Genomic DNA, 21,013 nt, shown 5'->3' on the forward strand with positions numbered 1-21,013 from the left:
TGATGTTTAATTTTTTAATGTACAGCATATGAAATATTCAAATCTAACTAAATTATAAAAGTGATTGTACATTATGTGAGTTCTCAATCTGTGGGAATTCTGCAAATCCTGCTCTGCACGCAACCCTTCTGAAAATGAGACCATTGCATCTCAGCTGGAGTTTAAGACTCACATAACATCACCCAAGTTTAGTGTTCAGGAAATGTACCTGGGATGGAGAGTAGAAAGTTCATTTACTGACATGATGATTATAATTCTGAGTTTCAGAGATTCCATCTCCAAGTGGACAGACATTGGCTGAGAGTTACTTGCTAACTTGGACAAACTCAAAAAAAAAAACAAACTCTCCAACTGCAGCGGGTACTGAAAAGAAACCAGACATCCCAGAATGAAAGAGAAAACAGTGATGTTTACAGCAATCAAGAAATGGTTGAGCAAGTAATGGCTTGCTAGGCACAAAACAAAAAAGTTTTGATTACATAAACAAACATAAGTTAGTTTTGAATATTTTTAGTTAAGTATCTTCTTTTGTATAATTGATTCAAGCATTTATAAATTCCAATCATATTTCTATACATAAACATCAATACCTGAATGAGGTTCCATGGATTAAGTGCAGAAATAATATTCCTGGATTAATTTCAAAGAAGTGAAAAGACCACTTTAATCAGCCCTTTGCTTTATTTTCTTCCATGCAATGTGACAAAGTTTCTACCGTGCTACAACCACCAGCATTGTGACCATGAGTAACATGGACAACAGTAAGACCATCACGTCCACACAATAGTAAACATACCAGGGCAGTTGGTAGGATTCAGAACGCAAATGGCCTGCTCCTTTGTGTCGGGCAACGTACTCAATCCAGAAAACGGCTCGCTCCATTGGCCACTCTGGTTGGTCCTGGTGGAGGGCAGAGAGTTTCTTCATGTTGTCCCGGTAGAATGTACCGTTTACCACCTCATGAAGTGCCTGTAATAGATTTGTGGAGTGTATGGTTGCAACATTAAGCACCTTTGCTCCACCTTGGGATTCAAGTCGAAGTAAATTGTCAAACTGGTCAAAAATTAGAGGCATGCCAATCACTGACACCCTGTGGTAAATGGCCTCATAAATGCCATTGGTGCCACCATGAGAAATGAAGACTCATGTATTGGGGTGTCCCAAAAGGTTGTTCTGAGGGATCCATTTTGTCAGTAATGTATTATTACCTACATTGGGAGGGCTTTCTCCATCATATCTCCAAACCAAGTCAGAGTTGCATCGCCATCTTGGTGCCCAGTAAGCACCCGTAGGTCGGAGGCGGGGTGAGGTGGCGCAGACAAAGATGGCCGCCCCCATTCCTTGCATGCGGTGGGCAGGCAAGATGGCAGCGACCAAGATGGCAACCCCAATGCCTCAGACGCGGAGGGCAGACAAGATGGTGGCGAACAAAATGGCGACACCCATGCCTCGCACGTGGCAGGAAGGCAAGATGGTGACCCCATGCCTCGCATGTGGCGCTGCTCGACCCCGCTCGTGGTTTGGACTTACAAGCCTTGGCGAAGTGGCCCTTCTTTCCTCAGCTGGAGCAGGTAGCTTCTCGGGCCGGGCAGCTTTTTCGGGGGTGCTTTTCGAGTCCGCAGAAGTAACACTGTGCGGACTTGCGACTGGCAGCAGCCGTGGTCGATTCGCCGGCGGGTTGCAGGGACTTCACGGACTAGCGACTGGCAGAATCACGGCACCAACCTCCAACAATTTTTCCAAGCGGCCAAGCTTTTAACCTTACCTATAACAGGGACAAATGTGTGTTCGGAACCACCCGACTTGCTCCAAGATGGCTGCGCGGCGCAGCTTGCAGCGGCCACTCCGGAGCTAATTATCTGTTATTTGTGAAGTGGGGTGCCGTGCGCAATCCTAATCAATTGAAAACGAACGTGGGAGAACAGAGGAACATCAGGAAGTCTCGAGGAAGACCTTCTTCGTTGCAGCTGCTTCTGTGAGGTCCAGGACTCTGCTGGGAAGAACAGGCCCCCAGTCCTCGGGGTCGCGTTGCTGATGGCCTTTGGCGGGGCCATCTTAATACGCTCGGCAGAGGATGCTGCTCGGAGAAGCTGTGCCAGAGGGGATGGTCGTCGGCTCGGAGGTTCGGTGGACTCAAGTCGCTTTCGGAGTGTGCTGCGTCTGCGAGGCTGAATCGGGCAGCGCCATGGAAGTCCATAGCGGGAGTACTCCCTTCTGCCGCCGGCGTGGGATGGCGAGTCTGTCAGGACCCTGGGGACTTGTGGAAACTGTGTGGTGATTTTTTTTGAACTTATAGACCTTTAATATCTTTGGACTATTTGTACTGTGCCCATAGACTGTTTTAAATCAATTATGCTATTGTTTGCACTGTTGTAACTATATGTTGTAAATATGTGGTTTTGTGCAGGTCTTGTAGCTTTAGTTTTTGGTCTTGATTGTCTGGTGGATTTGGAGCTCCTTTCCGGGGAACGTGCTAAGACGGTAGCACAATATTAATATGCAGCAGCCTCTCCGGACTCTGGATTGGGGATTGCCAAATGTTATGTGGATTTTCTAGTGTAGTCTGTTCTGTCATATGCTTTTGTGATATCATTCTGGAGGAACGTTGTCTCATTTTTTAACTGCATTGCATTTGTGGTTTCTATATGACAATAAACTGAATCTGAATCTGAAATCACCTTCTGGGGTACTTGAGCAAATGCCTCAGCTACTTCCATTGTAATCTGTTTTGGCAAGGAATTGATAACAGATCCTAATGACATCACAATAAGTCCATGCTTTCCTGAGCTTTGAACAAACTCTTCAAACTCTGCCGCTAGTGGTTGGGCTGGTTTACACTGGAAGCCTCCAATGTAGACAATATTTGGCATGGTGGGTCTTGGGAATTCAAATACAAAATCTACTCTCATCAGCCACACATCAGCCCTCAGCAGAATTGTCTTGATATCTGTGTCTGGTCCCAAATATCGATGACAGAGCTCATTGTAGCTGCGATAAATGGTAAGTTCTAAAAAGGATAGAGGGATGAGACTTAGGATGAAGTTTTGTGTTCTTTGAAGAAAGGACATTTTGTCTGTTAGGTTTGAGCCTAAGATTGGGACATAAGAAAGAGGGGATGGGGCAAAGAGAAAGTGAACCTCACCTGAGTCTAAAGATCGAACATTATACACCCAGGGAAGTTTTAAATAATAAGCAAGCATTGATCCAACAGCAAAAAAGGGGGTCTGTAAGGACCAGGTCAAAGTTTGTCTTTTCAAGTTGGCTTAGCAATGTTTTGTTTTGAAAAATTTCACTTGTAAACCAATGTATCACCTTATGACAGTTCTGCACAAATTGTAGAATTTCAGACTGGAACTCAATATTGTCTGTGAAGCTCCACCCATCCTGCCCAAGCTGTAGTGCTTTTTGAAGACTTAATCCAATTACATCCATCATCTCAGTGTTTTTCAATGGAACTGCAATAAATTGATATGGATCGGGCCTTTCTGTGATGTACCAATTTTTCTCAAGATAAAGCACTGTGAAGTTGTGTCCACGAGGTTTCAGTTCCTCCAAGAAAATTCTCATGTTGATCCAATGACTTCCATCGACAGGTACAACTAATATATTAGCTGACTGAGTGATGGGACAAATCAAACTGATGATAATACCAAAGAGAAATGGGACAAGTGCTCGGCTTTTCCATCCAGAACCTTCCATATTAAGAAGAATATCCAAAACCTGTTCAAGGATTGAAAAGAAATACTGTTAACAAAATATCAATTTGTTATTCAATAATTATAGTGTTTTATCTGGACATCATAACCAACTAGTCCTGTGGTTCGATTGAGTTTATATAAGTATTCTTATGCCATGGAAGTTGTGTTGTGAACCCTTTGGATCAGTGGGTGGCCCCCGGCCTCTTCACCTGAATATCGATAATTTACCAAATACTGGTCTTTTTTACTTGTTAATTTCTCCCTGAAGACTTTTTTGTGCTGTTTATTGATAACTGCAGGTTTCTTGTGTGACCTTATGCTATTTAAGTTAAAAGTGCTGATTACTCGTTGTTCAGTCTTGATGTTCGTTCTGAGTGGCCTGTGTATCTTGGCTGATTCTTCTGTGCCTGGTTTTGTTCGCCTGAGTTCATTGTTACAAGAGATTGCGTTACTTGATTGTCAGCTGCAAATGCAAAATATCATTAACGACACAAGAGATTCTGCAGATGCTGGAAAGCCAAAGCAACACGCACAAAATGCTGGGCAAACTCAGCAGGTCAGGTGCATCTATGGCAATGAATAAACAGTGGATGTGTCTGGCTGAGACCCTTCTTCAGGACTGTCAAGGAAGGGGGAAGATGCCAAAATAAAATGTAGGCAGAGCTACTTAGAACCTACACTAGAAGAACAACTTAGTGCTTTACAATGGAGGGGAATGACTTCAGAAGAAATTAGTTTCCATTTTATCATACACCTAATTTCAAACGTTTAAAAGTTTTACAAACTTCTTCATGATTGCTTCTCTAAGGTATTCATATAGATCAGGCCTTTCGATTGGGGGTTGGGGGGGTGGGATACATACGAATTCCTTAGACAGGACACTGAGATTGAACTCCTACCTCCAATTCCCTGAGCTGCAATACTAGCTAGATGTGTAGGAAAGAAAGGAATCTGATTGGAGAGGAGAATGGACCATAGGAGAAAGGGAAGGAGGGGAGACACTGGGGTGGAGTGGGGCTGATAGGCGGGTGAGAAGAGGTTAGAGGCCAGAGTGTGGAATAGAAGAAGAGGAGAGTGGGTGGGGAAATCACAGATACTCATACCATCATTTTCAGGGCTACCCTGATGGAATATAAGGTGTTGCTCCTCCACGCTTAGGGTGGCCTCATCTTGGCACAAGAGGAGGCTACGAACCGACACACCAGAATGGGAATGGTAATTGGAAATGAAATGCTTGACTACTAGGAAGTTACACGGTATATAGAGATGTGTCAAGGAGTAGGAAATCCCAGCAACAATGTGCATCAAATTCCAGCACAAATCAGAGCAGCAAATTTCAGTTCGTTGTGATAAAGTTAAATCCAGGAATCAGAATGTTGCATTAGAATGTTGCATAACCAGTTTCTTAAATCATAAAAGACAACACCGGCCTTTATAAGATATAGGACTGAGAATTGTATTGGTTTTGTGTATATGAGGGGTGATTGATATGTTCATGGCGTAAAGTAGGAGGAGTCAATTTTCGAAAACCTAGAACATTAATTTGTCAACATAGTCCCCTTCTACATTTACACACTTAGTCCAGCGATCGTGGAGCATACGGATCTTGAACCTCCAGAAAGTGTCCACAGCACGGGTGATTGATAAGTTCATGGCCTAAGGTATTGAGTGATTATGCAGAAAGTTTGAAGTTAATAACTCATCTCCCTCTACCTTAGGCCACAAACTTATAAATCAAACCTCGTATGTTACATTCAACAATAGCTTATCAAATATTAGGCTAAAACATTTTGAACATGGTTCTTTTGGGAGCCAGCATGGATTCTATGGGCCTCTTCTGACCAGTACCCCAAGTTCGCTTCCCAATTCCAGGGACAGAGAAGTCCTTAAATTTCTCCCACAATCTCTTATTCCATCTATGAAGGAGAAACTTGCTTGAGCACATTCAGCTAGTGCTGAATAATCTGCCTGTTGGGTCTATGCCAACTTAGACCTAGAATGGAAGATCAACTTTGTGTTTTACAATGGAGGAGAATGGCTCCAGAAGAAATTAGTTTACATTTCATCATGCACTTAATTTCAAATGTTTAAATGTTTTACATACTTCTTCATGATTGCTTCTGTAAGATAATCCAAAGTCTTAACACGCATGAATTTGATGTGGATAAATCTCCCTGCCTCCGAGTCTTAATTGCCTTTTACATATATTACTGGCATTTCACAATATGGTCAGTTTATTTTTATTTACTTAGGAGATACAGTGTGGAATAGGCCCTTATAGCCCACTGAGCAGCACCACCTGCAGCCTTTGATTTAAACCTAGATTAATCACGGGACAATTTACAATAACCAATTAATCTATTAAAAAGCATGTCTTTGGAATGTTGGGGGAAACCAGAGGATATGGAGGAATTGCAAACTTTCTATGGGCGTGGAGGGTGGGGGTTGGGTAGGTACAAATTCCTTAGGGAGGACACTGAGATTGAACTCCTACCTCCAATGCCCTGGGCTGCAATAGTGTTGTGCTAACTGCAATGCCACTCATTATCCATCTTCACTTTTCCTCGGAGGACCACATTGCGGTCATAGGGTGAATGTTTTTACTACACAGAAAACACCCCACCCCATTATATTTAGTCTTCCAGTTTCCTCAGAGTTCTGCAGATTGTTTGATTGCCCAATGTAAGTTACCCTGGCGATGGACAAGTGGGATGGATGGGTTGGAAGACAAAATGTATAACAGAACAATGGGGAGAAGGAAAGGAGAAAATGGAACTCATGTTCTCACTCTTCTGGTAGCCAGCATCGACTGTATGGGTCAGGCAACCTTCTTCCAACTTGTAAGTTTTCACTTGAGGGGTCTGCATTCACTTGAGAGGGTCTTGACCAGTCTGGTTCAAGCTGACCAGAAGCCGACAGTAACTCAGACAATGTTGCACCACAAGAGTGGTGTGCAGAAGAGCATCTCTGAATACACAACATGCCAAACCTTGAAATGGATAGGCTACAACAGCAGAAGACCACCAACATCAGGAGGTACTTAATAAAGTGGCCACTGAGTGTATATTTACTCTTAGCTTGCACAGTTAATTACTCGTGATCTGGTAAACTGTACTTTTGCTGTACATTTGGAGACACCGACTGGTGAACCACCCTTTTCCCTGCTACTGCTTCTAAATATGCTCACATGCGAGAACTAAACATGTGGCTTCAGACCAGATAATAATTGCGTCTGTAAGATTACTTGTAATTTAAAGTTTCTGTACTTTTTTGTCTACAAAATGTAACTTTTCACTTTCTTTTCAAGCCAATATTGAGCGTCCGAGAAAGCCTTGTCCTCGATCAAGCAGGATGCAACGAAGTTCAAAGATTGTAGACAGTTCACACCGACCGAATATTACAGGCTCACCACAAACTACTTCTAATAATATCTAAACTGTTTAGTCGTGGTTGCTTTCATTCAGAGCTACCTCATTCATGGGGTGTGCAGTCCCGCCGATCAATAATTGCTCTCCAGAAAATTGCTGGTGAGACACTTTCCTCAACTGCCGAGGTCCATGCGGAATCGTTTCAGAGGGCAATTAAGTGCATTGCAGTGTCTTTGCAGGGACAGATTATAAGGATGGGAGGTATCCGTCACTGAAGGGATTCATTAAAGGGATCATCCCGGACATGCAACCCCAGCTGGCTTCTCTCTCTACGGCCCTCTTCCCTTGCGCTCCGCTCCTCCTACCAGGAACCACCCAAAGCCGACCACTATTCCCCTGAAATTTAATGCTGCCGAGCTCCCTCGAATGTTCCATGACATCCAACTGGATGCAGCACATTATCAACACCAAGCCATCTTGCTAACGCAACGTTCCAAGGCTGAGCAAATGGCTCCTTATCTTAGTCACAGCCAAAAAATCTATCAATGAAGGTTAACATAACACACTGCGTCTGCAGAAAAGCTGCTAAAAGCAAAACAGTAGAAATGAAATCTAAACAGGTTCTTAACCAGGGCATGACATAGGATAAGGTCTGCTGTCATTTAGATGATCTCCCAGACCTGCCCATTAAATAAAGACCAAAATCTTTTTTCCCATCTGCAGGTTAGAAACTGAAGAGAAATAATCCTTGAGACCATTTTCTGTGATTCGCTACAAGGATGTCCACTTTGGTCTTTGAGGAGCCCCATTCTCTTCCTAGTTACTCTCTTCCCTTAATACAATTATAAAACTCCTGGATTTTCCTTCATCTTCTCTGCCGCATCTATCTCATGCTCCCTATTTTTCCCTTCCTCACTCCCATCTTGAGTAGACTCCTGCAAACCCCACACTCCTTCCAGGATTCATTTGATCCCAATTGCCTGAACCTGACCCATGGCTCCTTCATTCTGAGCAGAACCTCAACACCGCACAATTAATTTGGATTTCACACGGTTCCCCAGGGCAAGCTGCATCTTTTTTTCTGTATTTAAGACACAATGCTCAGTGGCAACTTTACAGAGTACACTTGTACACCTGCTCGTATATGGAAATCTCCAATTAGCTAATAATGTGGCAGCAACTTAATGCATAAAAGCATGGTTAAGAGGTTCAGTTGTTGTTCAGACCAAACATCAGAATGGCAAAGAAATGTGATCAAAATAACTCTAACATTGGATTATTTGTTGGTGCCAGATGGGGTGGTTTGATAACCTCACAGACTGCTGATCTCCTAGAATTTTCACACACAAGACTAGAAAATAGTGTGAAAAACAAAAAAGAACATGTCTTGTTAATATGTGAGGTTAGTGGTGAATGGCCAAACTGGTTTAAGCTGACAGGGGGAGACAAAAACTCAAATAACCATAAATTTCAAAGTGTTGTGCAGAAAGTACTTGGTGTTTTACTCATGTCCTACTTCATGGGTTGTGGTGGAGATGATTGAATACTCCAATGTCAACTGTGGTATTATGATATGGTACCTCCTGAAAGTCTTGATTCCATTGAGAATTGATGGCATCATTTTCCTTTTGCCTACCTTTGGAGCGAAGGGGATAAATCCCCTAAAGGCCATGATGGTTTGATCCATACACTGCCTCGATAGCAAAATAGGAACTCCTGATATCACCAGAGTCAGTGAGCTGTTGTATTTCTTGGGCCCTCTCAGTTAACTACTGCTTCTTTATTTTATGTGACCGGCTTTCTCCACTGGCAGAAAACCTCCTGCCTGGGTCGTAGTCTGGCTTCCTTCCAGACAGAGGAACATTTGATATGATTTTTATAGCACTTCATTTGCAGGAGAAAGCCCAGGAACAAAGTGTTCCACTTTATTTGGCCTACATATGTCATGGTCCAGTCCTTGAAGCCCCATTCCGGCTCACGCAACCTGTGTCTGGGGCCTCGCCTTGCCTCTGCCTGGGGCCTTGCCCTGTTTAGAACTGTCTGTCTGTGTCCACGCCGTTGCTAGGTAGGTCCAGACATTTTGCCACTACGTAGCATTGGGAACTGTCTTGTCGTGTTCAGCGTTCTCTGTAATGAGTCCTGGCCCTATGTCCTGCATACAAGGAGGGGTCCTGGCTCAATGTTCCATGTTCCTGTCTCTCCCTCGACTCTGTGTTCTGCGATGCTGTTCTTCCTCAACCCAGGCTCTGTGTGCTGCGATCCTGTTCCCCTTTAACCCAGGCCCTGTGTTCTGCGTTGCTGTTCTTCCTCAACCCAGGCTCTGTGTTCTGCGTTCCTGTTCTCCCCCAACCCAGGCTCTGTGTTCTGCGTTCCTGTTCTCCCTCAACCAAGGCTCTGTGTTCTGCGTTCCTGTTCTCCCTCAACCAAGGTTCTGTGTTCTGCGTTCCTGTTCTCCCACAACCCAGGCTCTGTGATCTGCGTTCCTGTTCTCCCTCAACCAAGGCTCTGTGTTCTGCGTTCCTGTTCTCCCTCAACCAAGGCTCTGTGTTCTGCGTTCCTGTTCTCCCTCAACCAAGGCTCTGTGTTCTGCGTTCCTGTTCTCCCTCAACCAAGGCTCTGTGTTCTGCGTTCCTGTTCTCCCTCAACCCAGGCTCTGTGTTCTGTGTTCCTGTTCCCCTTTAACCCAGGCTCTGTGTTCTGCGTTCCTGTTCTCCCTAGACCAGGGGTCTGTGTTCTCGTCTTGTCAAAGTGCCTTGCCCAGCCCGGTGCTGGGATTCCCTCGCCCTGTGCTGGGGTTCCCTTCTCCTGTCCAGGAGTCTAACATCCAGCCCTGTGCCTCTCCTCGTCCTGTAGCCACGTCTTGTCCTCATCTGGTTCTGGAGTCTGAGCACGAGTCAATACCCAGGTTCTGGGTCCTTGTCCAGTCTCTGGCTCGGAGTCCAAACCCAGGCTCCTAGTTCCCAATTTCATGTCTTGGTTCTGCTATCCTCGTCAAGTCCTAGCCCAGGCCCGGAATCCTCGTCTCGTCCGGGGCCTCTGTCATATCCAGTTTCCTTTCTTCCTCACTTTTCCTTGCTTCCTTCTCGCACCTAGCCCTGTTCCTGGTAGTTCAGTGTCTGTGTCTTGCATATGGGTCCATTCCCAATTTCCCCCTTTATGACATCATAGACCTTATAAAAGCATTTGGCACTGTAAATCGTCCTGCCCTTTGGCAGGTACGTTCTGTCCAAAGTCAGGTGGTCAGAGAAATACCTCAAGATCCTGCAGCTCCTACACAATGATATGAGTGAAAGATTCGTCAGCATCAGCAGCTCTGAAATGGCACCGTTTAAGGTTGAGACTAGGGTCAAACAGGGTCGCATCACCCCCCCCCCCCCCAACTCTGCTTGTCATTTTCATTGGAACCATTGTTCACCTCACAGGCCAAGTCCTCCCACAAGGAGTCCAGATTCTCTATAGGATGAGGGGGTTGTGCTCTTTATCCTTAACAGGTTCGAAGCATAGAGCAAAGTGTCAACTACTTCCATCATGGAAATCCAATCTGCAGATGACAACTCCAACACTGCTCACTCTGAGGAGGATCTGCGGTACATAATGGATGCTTTTACCAGATCATACAATCTCCTGGGACTTGAGCTAACATCAAGACAAAACACAAGTCCTGCACCAAGACCCACAAGTGACCAGATATACCAGCATGAGAAGAATCATACTCGACTATGAGCGATCGATGATGATGTGCAGAAGAGCATCTCTGAATACATAACACATTGAACCTTGAAGTGGATGGCTACAGCAGCAGATTAGAATGAACATGCACTCAGTGGGCACTTTACTAGGTACAGGAGGTCATTAACCAACTAGCTATTAGGTGCATAAAAACCAATTATAAGTGTATTGTACTCAAAAAACAATGCAATTATTAAAAAATCGATTAGGTGTCACACAGATAAAAGCTCCAGTCTGAACACATTTTAAGGCATCACAGTTTGGAGTGAATACAACAACCTTTAAGGGGTGATAGGATAAAATATGAGGAGAATTTGCATTGTCTAGGCTTGTAATCAATTGAATCTTGATATTGCAATGGAGTAGAGATACAACATTAATACAAGTGTAGTGGGGAGTTCAGGTGCACGCACTTTGCATGTCACAAACTCAGGGCATTTGGAACTCTCTCCACAAAAGCTGCTCAGCACGTTACTTGATTGATGAGGATTGATAAAATTTTGAGCAAGTATGTAAAGGTTAATACATCCAAAACATTGATGGTACCTGAATGAAACAACAGGCTGGAGGGACTGTGTGGCTCATTCCTTGTGAATCCTAAGGATATTGCTACCCATATATGTGCAGATGATATATGTATATACATTTCTGAAAGATGAAATCTAATAATTGAGTATGTTACTCATGATTCATACAAACAGCACCAAAGATACCCTTGACATTGAAAGTTGACCTATGCTGCATCAGCAAATATATTTTGGACCAAGCTACCACTAGAATAGAATAGAATTAATTTGCCAGACACTAAAATCAGAAACGTTTCAAAGGAATATATATTTATTTATATAGAATTCAGCTCAATTAATTATGTAGTAACTATTTTAATTTTTTTAAAGTACATTTTTGTACATAATCAGTGACATTACATGGAATATGGCAAAGGAATATTACTTTATTAACAGAACTCAAATTGTTGTAATTATTTTAAAAACAAAAGTAATGTTTGTACATCATCAGTGGCATAACATGGGTGTCACAGCAGTGTAATGGAACCTGATGCTTAGACATTGAAGAAACATTCCAACATGAGTGATGTAAGAAGTGACTGCACATCACATGATCAACCAATCTGAGAAATGTAGCAATTCCTGCTCAGCAACACAATAGACAATAGGTGCGGAAGTAGACCATTCGGCCCTTCGAGCCTGCACTGCCATTCTGAGATCATGGCTGATCATCTACTATCAATACCCGGTTCCTGCCTTGTCCCCATATCCCTTCATTCCTCTATCCATAAGATACCTATCTAGCTCCTTCTTGAAAGCATCCAGAGAATTGGCCTCCACTGCCTTTGGAGGCAGTGCATTCCAGACCCCCACAACTCTCTGTGAGAAGAAGTTTTTCCTTAACTCTGTCCTAAATGAACTACCCCTTATTCTCAAACCATGCCCTCTGGTACTGGACACTCCCAGCATCTGGAACATATTTCCTGCCTCTGTCTTGTCCAATCCCTTAATAATCTTATATGTTGCAATCAGATCCCCTCTCAATCTCCTTAATTCCAGCTTGTACAAGCCCAGTCTCACTAACCTCTCTGCGTAAGACAGTCCGGACATCGCAGTAATTAACCTTGTGAATCTACGCTGCACTTCCTCTATAGCCAGGATGTCCTTCCTTAACCCTGGAGACCAAAACTGTACAAAATACTCCAGGTGTGGTCTCACCAGGGCCCTGTACAAATGCAAAAGGATTTCCCTGCTCTTGTACTCAATTCCCTTTGTAATAAAGGCCAACATTACAAAAGCCTTCTTCACTGCCTGCTGCACTTGCTCATTCACCTTCAGTGACTGATGAACAAGGACTCCTAGATCTCTTTGTATTTCTCCCTTACCTAACTCTACACCATTCAGATAATAATCTGCCTTCCTGTTCTTACTCCCAAAGTGCATAACCTCACACTTATTCACATTAAATGTCATCTGCCATGTATCTGCCCACTCACTCAGCCTATCCAAGTCACCCTGAATTCTCCTAACATCCTCATCACATGTCACACTGCCACCCAGCTTAGTATCATCAGCAAACTTGCTGATGTTATTCTCAATTCCTTCATTTAAATCGTTGATGTAAATGGTAAGCAGCTGTGGTCCCTATGGCACCCCACTAGTCACCACCTGCCATTCCGAGAAACAACCATTCACCATTACGCTTTCCTTTCTATCTGCCAACCAGTTTTCTATCCGTGTCAATATCTTCCCCCCAACGCCATGAGCTCTGATTTTACCCACCAATCTCCTACGTGGGACCTTATCAAATGCCTTCTGAAAATTGAGGTACACTGGGTCTCCCTTGTCTAACTTCCTGGTTACATCCTTGAAAAACTCCAATAGATTAGTCAAGCATGATTTGCCCTTGGTAAATCCATGCTGGCTTGGCCCAATCCTATCACTGATATCTAGATATGCCACTATTTCATCTTTAATAATGGACTCTAGCATCTTCCCCACTACTGATGTTAGGCTGACAGGACGATAGTTCTCTGTTTTCTCCCTCCCTCCTTTCTTAAAAAGTGGGATAACATTAGCCATTCTCCAATCCTCAGGATCTGATCCTGAATCCCAATGTATCCGCAATTTCCAGAGCCACCTCCTTTAGTACCTTAGGACGCAGACCATCTGGACCTGGGGATTTGTCAGCCTTCAGTCCCATCAGTCTACTCATCACAGTTTCCTTCCTAATGTCAATCTGTTTCATTTCCTCTGTTACCCTATGTCCTTGGCCCATCCATACATCTGTGAGATTGCTTGTGTCTTCTCTAGTGAAGACAGAGCAAAAGTACTTATTAAATTCTTCTACCATTTCTCTGTTTCCCATAACAATTTCATCCAATTCATTCTTCAAGGGCCCAACATTGTTCTTAACTATCTTTTTTCTCTTCACATACCTAAAAAAGCTTTTGCTATCCTCCTTTATATTCCTGGCTAGCTTGTGTTCGTACCACATTTTTTCTCCCCGTATTGCCTTTTTAGTTAAGTTCTGTTGTTCCTTAAAAATTTCCCAATCGTCTGTCCTCCAACTCACCTTAGCTCTGTCATACTTCCTTTTTTTTTAATGCTATGCAATCTCTGATTTCCTTTGTCAACCACTGTGGCCCGTTTCCCCCCTTTGAATCCTTCCTTCTCTGGGGGATGAACTGATTTCGCACCTTTTGCATTATTCCCAAGAATACCTGCCATTGTTGTTCCACTGTCTTTTCTGCTAGGATATCCGTCCAGTTAATTTTGGCCAGCTCCTCCCTCATGACTCCATAGTCTCCTTTGTTCAACTGCAACACTGACACCTCTGATCTGCCCTTATCCTTCTCAAATAGCAGATAAAAACTTATCATATTATGGTCACTACCTCTTAATGGCTCCTTTACTTCAAGATCGCTTATCAAATCCTGTTCATTTCACAACACTAAATCCAGAGTAGCCCTGTCCCTGGTCGGCTCTCGTACAAGCTGTTCCAAGAATGCATCCCGTAGGCACTCTACAAACTCCCAATCCTGTGGTCCAGCACCAACCTGATTCTCCCAGTTCACCTGCAAGTTGAATTTCCCCCATAACTACTGCGACATTACCTTTGCCACATGCCAATGTTAACTCCCTATTCAACTTGCACCCAATATCCATGCTACTGTTTGGTGGCCTGTAGACAACACCCATTAGGGTCCTTTTGCCCTTACTGTTCCTCAGTTCTGTCCACACAGACTCCACTTCTCCTGATCTTATGTCCCCCCCACCCCCCACAAAGGACTGAATCTCATTCCTCACCAACAGGGCCACCCCACCCCCTCTGTCCACATTTTTGTCCCTACAATAGCACGTATACCCTTGTACATTCATTTCCCAGGTCTGATCTCCCTGCAGCCATGACTCCATTATCCCAACAACATCAGAGTTACCCATTCGCACCTGGGCTTCAAGCTCATCCGCCTTATTTCTGACACTTCGTGCATTCAGATATAGAATTTTTAGCCTATTTCTCCTCTCTCTGTATGAATCGCTGCCTATTGTGCTTAACCCAGCTCCCTGAACTCCCATCGGGCTACACGCTCCTTGAATTTTGTTGTCCTTCCTAAATTTACTTATTATTTCTGCACATTTAACTCCAAGTTCCGTCAGACCATCCCTCTGTACATGTGTCCTCCTCATCACTTGTTCCGCCTCACCTTTCTCTACTACACACTTAATATTCCGGAACCATGTAGTCCCCACCTGTCCTTTATTCTTCATCTCGCTATCCTCTCTCGCATTCTGGATCCCTGCCCCCGCAATTCTTGTTTAAACACCCCCCCCCCAAGAAGCATCACCAAACTTCCCTGCAAGAATGTTAGTACCGCTCAAGTTCAAGTGTAAACCGTCCAGTCGGAATAGATCCCACCTTCCCTGGAACAAAGCCCAAATATCTAAAAACCTGAAGCCCTCCCTCCTGCACCATCCTCTCAGCCACATATTAATCTGTATAATCCTTCTGTTCCTTGCCTCACTCGCACATGACACAGGTGGCAATCCTGAGATTGTAATCCTGGAGCTCCTGCCCTTCAACTTTGCACCTAACACCCTGAACTCACTACGCCGGGCCCCCTCACTCATCCTACCCACGTCGTTGGTCCCTACATGGACCAAAACATCTGGGTTCTTGCCCTCCCTCTCGAGAATAACCTGTACCCGATCTGAGATGTCCCAGACCCCAGCACCAGGGAGGCAACATACAATCGGAGACTCCCGATCTTCTCCACAAAATCTCCTATCTGCCCCCCTGACTACAGAATCCCCTATCACTACCGCTCTCTTCTCTTCCTTCCTCCCCTTCCCAGTCGAGGGTCCAACCTCAGTGCCAGAGACAGGATCACTGCAACTTGTTCCTTGTAGGTCAGCCCCACCAACAGTATCCTAAACGGTATACTTATTGTTGATGGGAACGGCCACACGGGTGCTCTGCTCTCTCTGTCTGCTTCCCCTGCCTCTCATGACTGTCACCCATTTGCCTATCTCCTGTCTTTTTGGTGTGACTACCTGCTGATAACTCTTACCTATCTCTGCCTCTGCCTCCTGAATGATCCGTAGTTCATCCAGCTCCTGCTCCAATTCCCTAACTCGGTCTGATAGGATAACACACATAAAATACTGGAGGAACTCAGCAGGTCAGGCAGCATCAATGGAAATGAATAAACAGTCAAAAAGGATCAACAGTGCTGATGAAGGGCCTCACCTCAAAATGGTGTAATGTTCTTTTGTTAGTATCGAGGCTGTCTGACCTGCTGAGTTCTGCCAGCATTTGTGAATATTACTCTGGAATTCCAGCTGAATCTCTTGTGCTTATGAAATTGTACTCAGCTCCAACATTGTATATATCTATCTGTAATTAATACTCCTTTATCAGAGCTTCAGTCAGATACTTGCATAATAATGCCCGGGGTCATTGACCAGAAAGTGTAGTTGGAAGATACTTCATTTAGTTATGTGATGAAGAAAACTCCATTACTCATTCATCAGCTTCAGATAGACAAACCAGTGGGGAGGAATAGGTAAAGAAGAGAGTCACAAAGAGAAAGTGTAGAGAGCGTGAGATTGGGGGGGAGGGTTGGGAAAGATGTGCCTCCTGTGTAAATGGCAAAGTTACCAAAAATGATGTGCTGAGCGGAGTGACTCCAGGTGCATATGCATTTGATGAGGAAATATTGCAAACTAGCTCAAACAACCAAAGAGGGACATTTTTGCCTGTTAAATCATGGCCTAAAACAATGGTGACGAAGACCTGGAATGGGCAGCTATGACAAATTGTAAAGGGTCAGCAATGTGACCTCTTACCATTTGTCAATTGGTGGAGACATGACAGAATAGTTTGGAGAGTAGTCTTTCAGGCACAGAATTCCATGTTTTTTATGGTAGTATATGAATCACAAGTTAGTATATCATATTTTAAATAATCATACATAAACATAAATCCTGTTTGATTTGATTTAGGTATTTGTATTTTGTTCCTGTTCATATCTTTGTACAAAAGATTTAAATCCACTGATATATTTCACTAATTTTTAAGAGGTTTGCTACATTTACAATATCTGAAAAGTAGGCTTCATGTATTGAAAACAAGAAAATCCTATTTCATTAAGTGGAAAAAATTTAAAACACTATCCTCCAACACAAATTAGAGAAATCTTACTCATTCTTTTGCTTTTTCATCCATGCAATGTGACAAAGTTTCTTCAGCGCTACAACCACCAGCACTATTGCCATGAGTAACATGCACAACAGTAAGACCATCACATCCACACAATAGTAAACATACCAGGGCAGTCGGTAGGATTCAGAACGCAAATGGCCTGCTCCTTTGTGTCGGGCAACGTACTCAATCCAGAAAACGGCTCGCTCCATCGGCGACTGTGGTTGGTCCCGGTGGAGGGCAGAGAGTTTCTTCATGTTGTTCCGATAAAAAGTGCCATTTATCACCTCATGAATTGCCTGTAATACATTTGTGGAGTGTATGGTTGCAACATTAAGCACCTTTGCTGCACCTCGGGATTCAAGTCGAAGTAAATTGTCAAACTGGTCTAAAACTAGAGGCATGCCAATCACTGGCACCCCATGGTAGATGGCCTCGTAAATACCATTGGTACCACCGTGCGAAATGAAGACTCGGGTGTTGGGGTGTCCCAGAAGGTCGTTCTGAGGGATCCATTTTCTCAGTAGTGTATTATTACCTACATTGGGAGGGATTTCTCCATCATATCTCCAAATCACCTTCTGGGGTACTTGAGCAAATGCCTCAGCTATTTCCATTGTAATCTGCTTCGGCAAGGAATGGATAAAAGCTCCTAATGACATCACTATAAGTCCATGCTTTCCTGAGCTTTGAACAAACTCTTCAAACTCTGCCGCTAGTGGTTGGGCTGGTTTACACTGGAAGCCTCCAATGTAGACAATATTTGGCATGGTGGGTCTTGGGAATTCAAGTACAAAATCTACTCTCATCAGCCACACATCAGCCCTCAGCAGAATTGTCTTGATATCTGTGTCTGGACCCAAATATCGATGACAGAGCTCATTGTAGTTGGGATAAATGGTAAGTTCTACATTGGATTGAAAGATTAGATGTTGGATGAAGTTTTGTGTTCTTTGAAGAAAGGACATTTTGTCTGTTAGGTTTGAGCCTAAGATTGGGACATAAGAAAGGGGGGATGGGACAAACAAGAAGTGAGCCTCACCAGATTCTAACCATCGAACATTATACACCAAAGGAAGTTTTAAATAATAAGCAAGCATTGATCCAGTAACAAAAAAAGGGTCTGAAAGCACCAGGTCAAAGTTTGCCTTTTCAAGTTGGCTTAGTAATGTTTTGTTTTGAAATATTTCACTGATAATAAAATTGAAAACATTCTGACAGTTCCGCATAAACTGTAGAACTTCAGACTGGAACTCAATATTGTCACTGAAGCTCCACCCATCCTGCCCAAGCTGCAGTGTTTTATGAAGAAATATTTCAACTATATCCTTTACTTCAATGTTTTTCATTGGAATTATGATAGATTGATATAGGTTGGGCCTTTCATTGATGTACCAACTTTTCTCAATATAAATCACCGTGAAGTTGTGTCCACGAGGTTTCAGTTCCTCCAAGAGAATTCTCATGTTGATCCAATGACTTCCATCGACAGGTACAACTAATATATTAGCTGACTGATTGATGGGACAAAGCAAACTGATGATAATACCAAAGAGAAATGGGACAAGTGCTCGGCTTTTCCATCCAAAACCTTCCATATTAAGACGAATATCCAAAACCTGCTTGAGAATGGAAAAGAAATATTGTTAACAAAACATCAATTTGTTATTCAATTAAATGTGCTAGGATTTCTAAAATTGACTCCTTCTACCTTAGGCCACGAACTTATCAATCACACCTCGTATGTTACATTCAACAATAGCTTATCAAATATTAGGCCAAAACTGATCAGTAAATGTTGCACTTCCATTTTGAACTTACGGTTCTTTTGGGAGCCAGCATGGATTCTATGGGCCTCTTCTGACCAATACCCCAACTTCTCTTCCCAATTCCATGGACAGAGAAGTCCTTAAGTTTCTCCCACAATCTCTTATTCCATCTATGAAGGAGAAGCTTGCTTGGGCACATTCAGCTAGTGCTGAGGAATCTGCCTGTTGAGTCTATCCCAACATAAACCTACAATGGAAGATCAACTTTGTGCTTTACAATGGTGGAGAATGGCTCCAGAAGAAATTAGTTTACATTTCATCATACACTTAATTTCAAATGTTTAAATGTTTTACATACTTCTTCATGATTGCTTCTGTAAGGTAATCCAAAGTCTTAACACGCATGAATTTGATGTGGATAAATCTTCCTGTCTCCGAGTCTTAATTGCCTTTTACATATATTAGTGGCATTTTACAATATGGTCAGTTTTTTTTTATTTGGGAGATACAGTTCAATATAGAATAGGTCCTGAGCAGCACCACCGACAAACTTCGATTTAAACCGAGGTTAATCACAGGACAATTTACAATAACCAATTAATCTATTAAACAGCATGTCTTTGGAATGTAGGGGGAAACCAAAGAATATGGAGGAATCTCAATCGTTCTATGGGGGTGGGGGTGGGGGTGGTGGTTGGGTAGGTCCAAATTCCTTAGAGAGGACACTGAGATTGAACTCCTACCTCCAATGCCCTGGGCTGCAATAGTGTTGTTCTAACTGCAATGCCACTCATTATCCACCCGCACTTTGTTGGGAGGTGGGAAGCAATTGACACACCCAGAGCTCCACACTATGGTCAAAGGGGGAATGCTTATACTACACAGAAAACATACCCTCCCCCGTTACATTTGCTGTTCCAGTTTCCTCAGAGATCTGTGGTAGTTTGTTGTCCAATGTAAATTTCCCTGGCGATGGACAAGTGGGATGGAGGGGTTGGAAGACAAAATGTATGACAGAACATTGGGGAAATAAGAAAAGGAGAAAATGGGACCAATGTGGTTTTCTTTTGGGAGCCAGTGTGGACTCTGTGGGTCAAGCAACCTGACCAAAAGCCGACAGTAACTCAGATAACCTCACACCACAACGGTACTTAATAAAGTTGCCACTGAGAGTATGTTTACTCTGAGATTGCAGTTAATTACACGTGATCTGGTAAACTGTACCTTTGCTGTACATTTGGAGACACTGACACTGGCCAAATCTTTTGGATTTATGTTCATCCAAGCTTCCTGCTTTTTGTCATCTGACAGGTGCAAGAATCTGTTACTTTGTCAAATTGTAACCAGTAAAAACATCTTTACACCAGTAGGTAATTGTGAGTTTTAATTTACTGGTGTTTCAACTCTCCCAACACTCTCTGAATCCCGGAGAAGGAAACTAAATTCTATCCGTGTCTGCATCTTTCACAACTTTGGATTCTGTAAACGGAACAGCGCCGCTCACCGGGACAATTAACATTTATCTCAAACATTATTTTCAGTTTTTAACAGCTATAAAAACTAAATCCCCACGCTATTAAGCGAAGGAGAGGATAAGAGGGAGTCGAATATTCATCGGTGAACCAGCCTTTCCCCCGATGCTGCTTCTAAGTATGTTCACTTTGCGAGAACTAGGCGCACAGCTTCAGACCAGATTATAAATTGCGTCTGTAAGATTACTTGTACTTTAAAGTTTCTGTACTTTTTGTCAATTAAATGTAACTTTTCACTTACTTTTTAAGCCGATATTGAGCGTCCGAGGAAGTCTGGTCCTGGAGATAGCGATCAGGCAGGACGCAGCGAAGTTCAAGAATTTTCACACGGACCCCATTTTACAGAATCACCAGAAACCGAGTGTAAAGATATCTAAACTGCCTCGTCGTGGTTTATATCGGTTAGGGCTACCTGAATCACAGGGCGTGTATTCGTGCCAAGTAGGCGATGCCGATCACTAATTGTTCTCGGAAAGTTGTTAGCACACACCTCCTTCAACTGCCGTAGTCCATGCCAATCATTTCAGAGGGTAAAAAGCGATTTCCTGTGTCTTTGGAGAGGCTCATGATTCCTTCATCCAGAACCCAGAAACCAGCGGGTATCCCTCGCTCATACCCTCTTCCTTTGTGATCCGCCCCGCACCTCCTGCAAGAGAGACCCTTTGTTTTCCAGAAACCGGACACTGCGGAGCACTCCCGATAGTTCC

The 21,013-nt window shown here is 43.4% G+C and overlaps 1 protein-coding gene and 2 pseudogenes across 4 annotated transcripts; all 3 read right to left on the minus strand.

Annotated features, from left to right (window-relative positions):
* Positions 1-663: 663 nt before the first annotated feature.
* LOC132382318 (UDP-glucuronosyltransferase 2B15-like) lies at positions 664-2,343 on the minus strand (annotated as a pseudogene).
* A 125-nt stretch (positions 2,344-2,468) lies between these two features.
* LOC132382319 (UDP-glucuronosyltransferase 2B4-like) lies at positions 2,469-3,567 on the minus strand (annotated as a pseudogene).
* A 12,845-nt stretch (positions 3,568-16,412) lies between these two features.
* LOC132382551 (UDP-glucuronosyltransferase 2A1-like) lies at positions 16,413-20,741 on the minus strand. Of its 4 annotated transcripts, none has more exons than XM_059952863.1 (3): positions 20,548-20,741; positions 18,827-19,021; positions 16,413-18,624 (listed from the first exon to the last, which is right to left on the minus strand). In XM_059952863.1, exons 2-3 carry the CDS (start codon positions 18,971-18,973, stop codon positions 17,002-17,004), a joined length of 1,770 nt encoding a protein of 589 aa, XP_059808846.1. In that variant the 5' UTR covers positions 18,974-19,021; positions 20,548-20,741; the 3' UTR covers positions 16,413-17,001. The 4 variants fall into 4 exon arrangements, with proteins under 4 accessions (XP_059808846.1, XP_059808845.1, XP_059808848.1 ...); XM_059952862.1 differs by having other exon boundaries at positions 16,413-18,627; XM_059952865.1 differs by lacking the exon at positions 18,827-19,021.
* Positions 20,742-21,013: the final 272 nt, after the last annotated feature.

This window comes from Hypanus sabinus, chromosome 28, assembly GCF_030144855.1.
Source record: "Hypanus sabinus isolate sHypSab1 chromosome 28, sHypSab1.hap1, whole genome shotgun sequence".
Lineage (NCBI taxonomy): Eukaryota > Metazoa > Chordata > Chondrichthyes > Myliobatiformes > Dasyatidae > Hypanus > Hypanus sabinus.

Excerpts from the sequence above, each read along its gene's own strand:
- LOC132382551 (XM_059952862.1), bottom strand. The coding sequence starts at position 18,973 with ATGTGCCCAAGCAAGCTTCTCCTTCATAGATGGAATAAGAGATTGTGG. Across the intron at positions 18,628-18,826 it reads TGCTGGCTCCCAAAAGAACC|CAGGTTTTGGATATTCGTCT; the intron begins GTAAGTTCAAAA and ends TCCATTCTCAAG.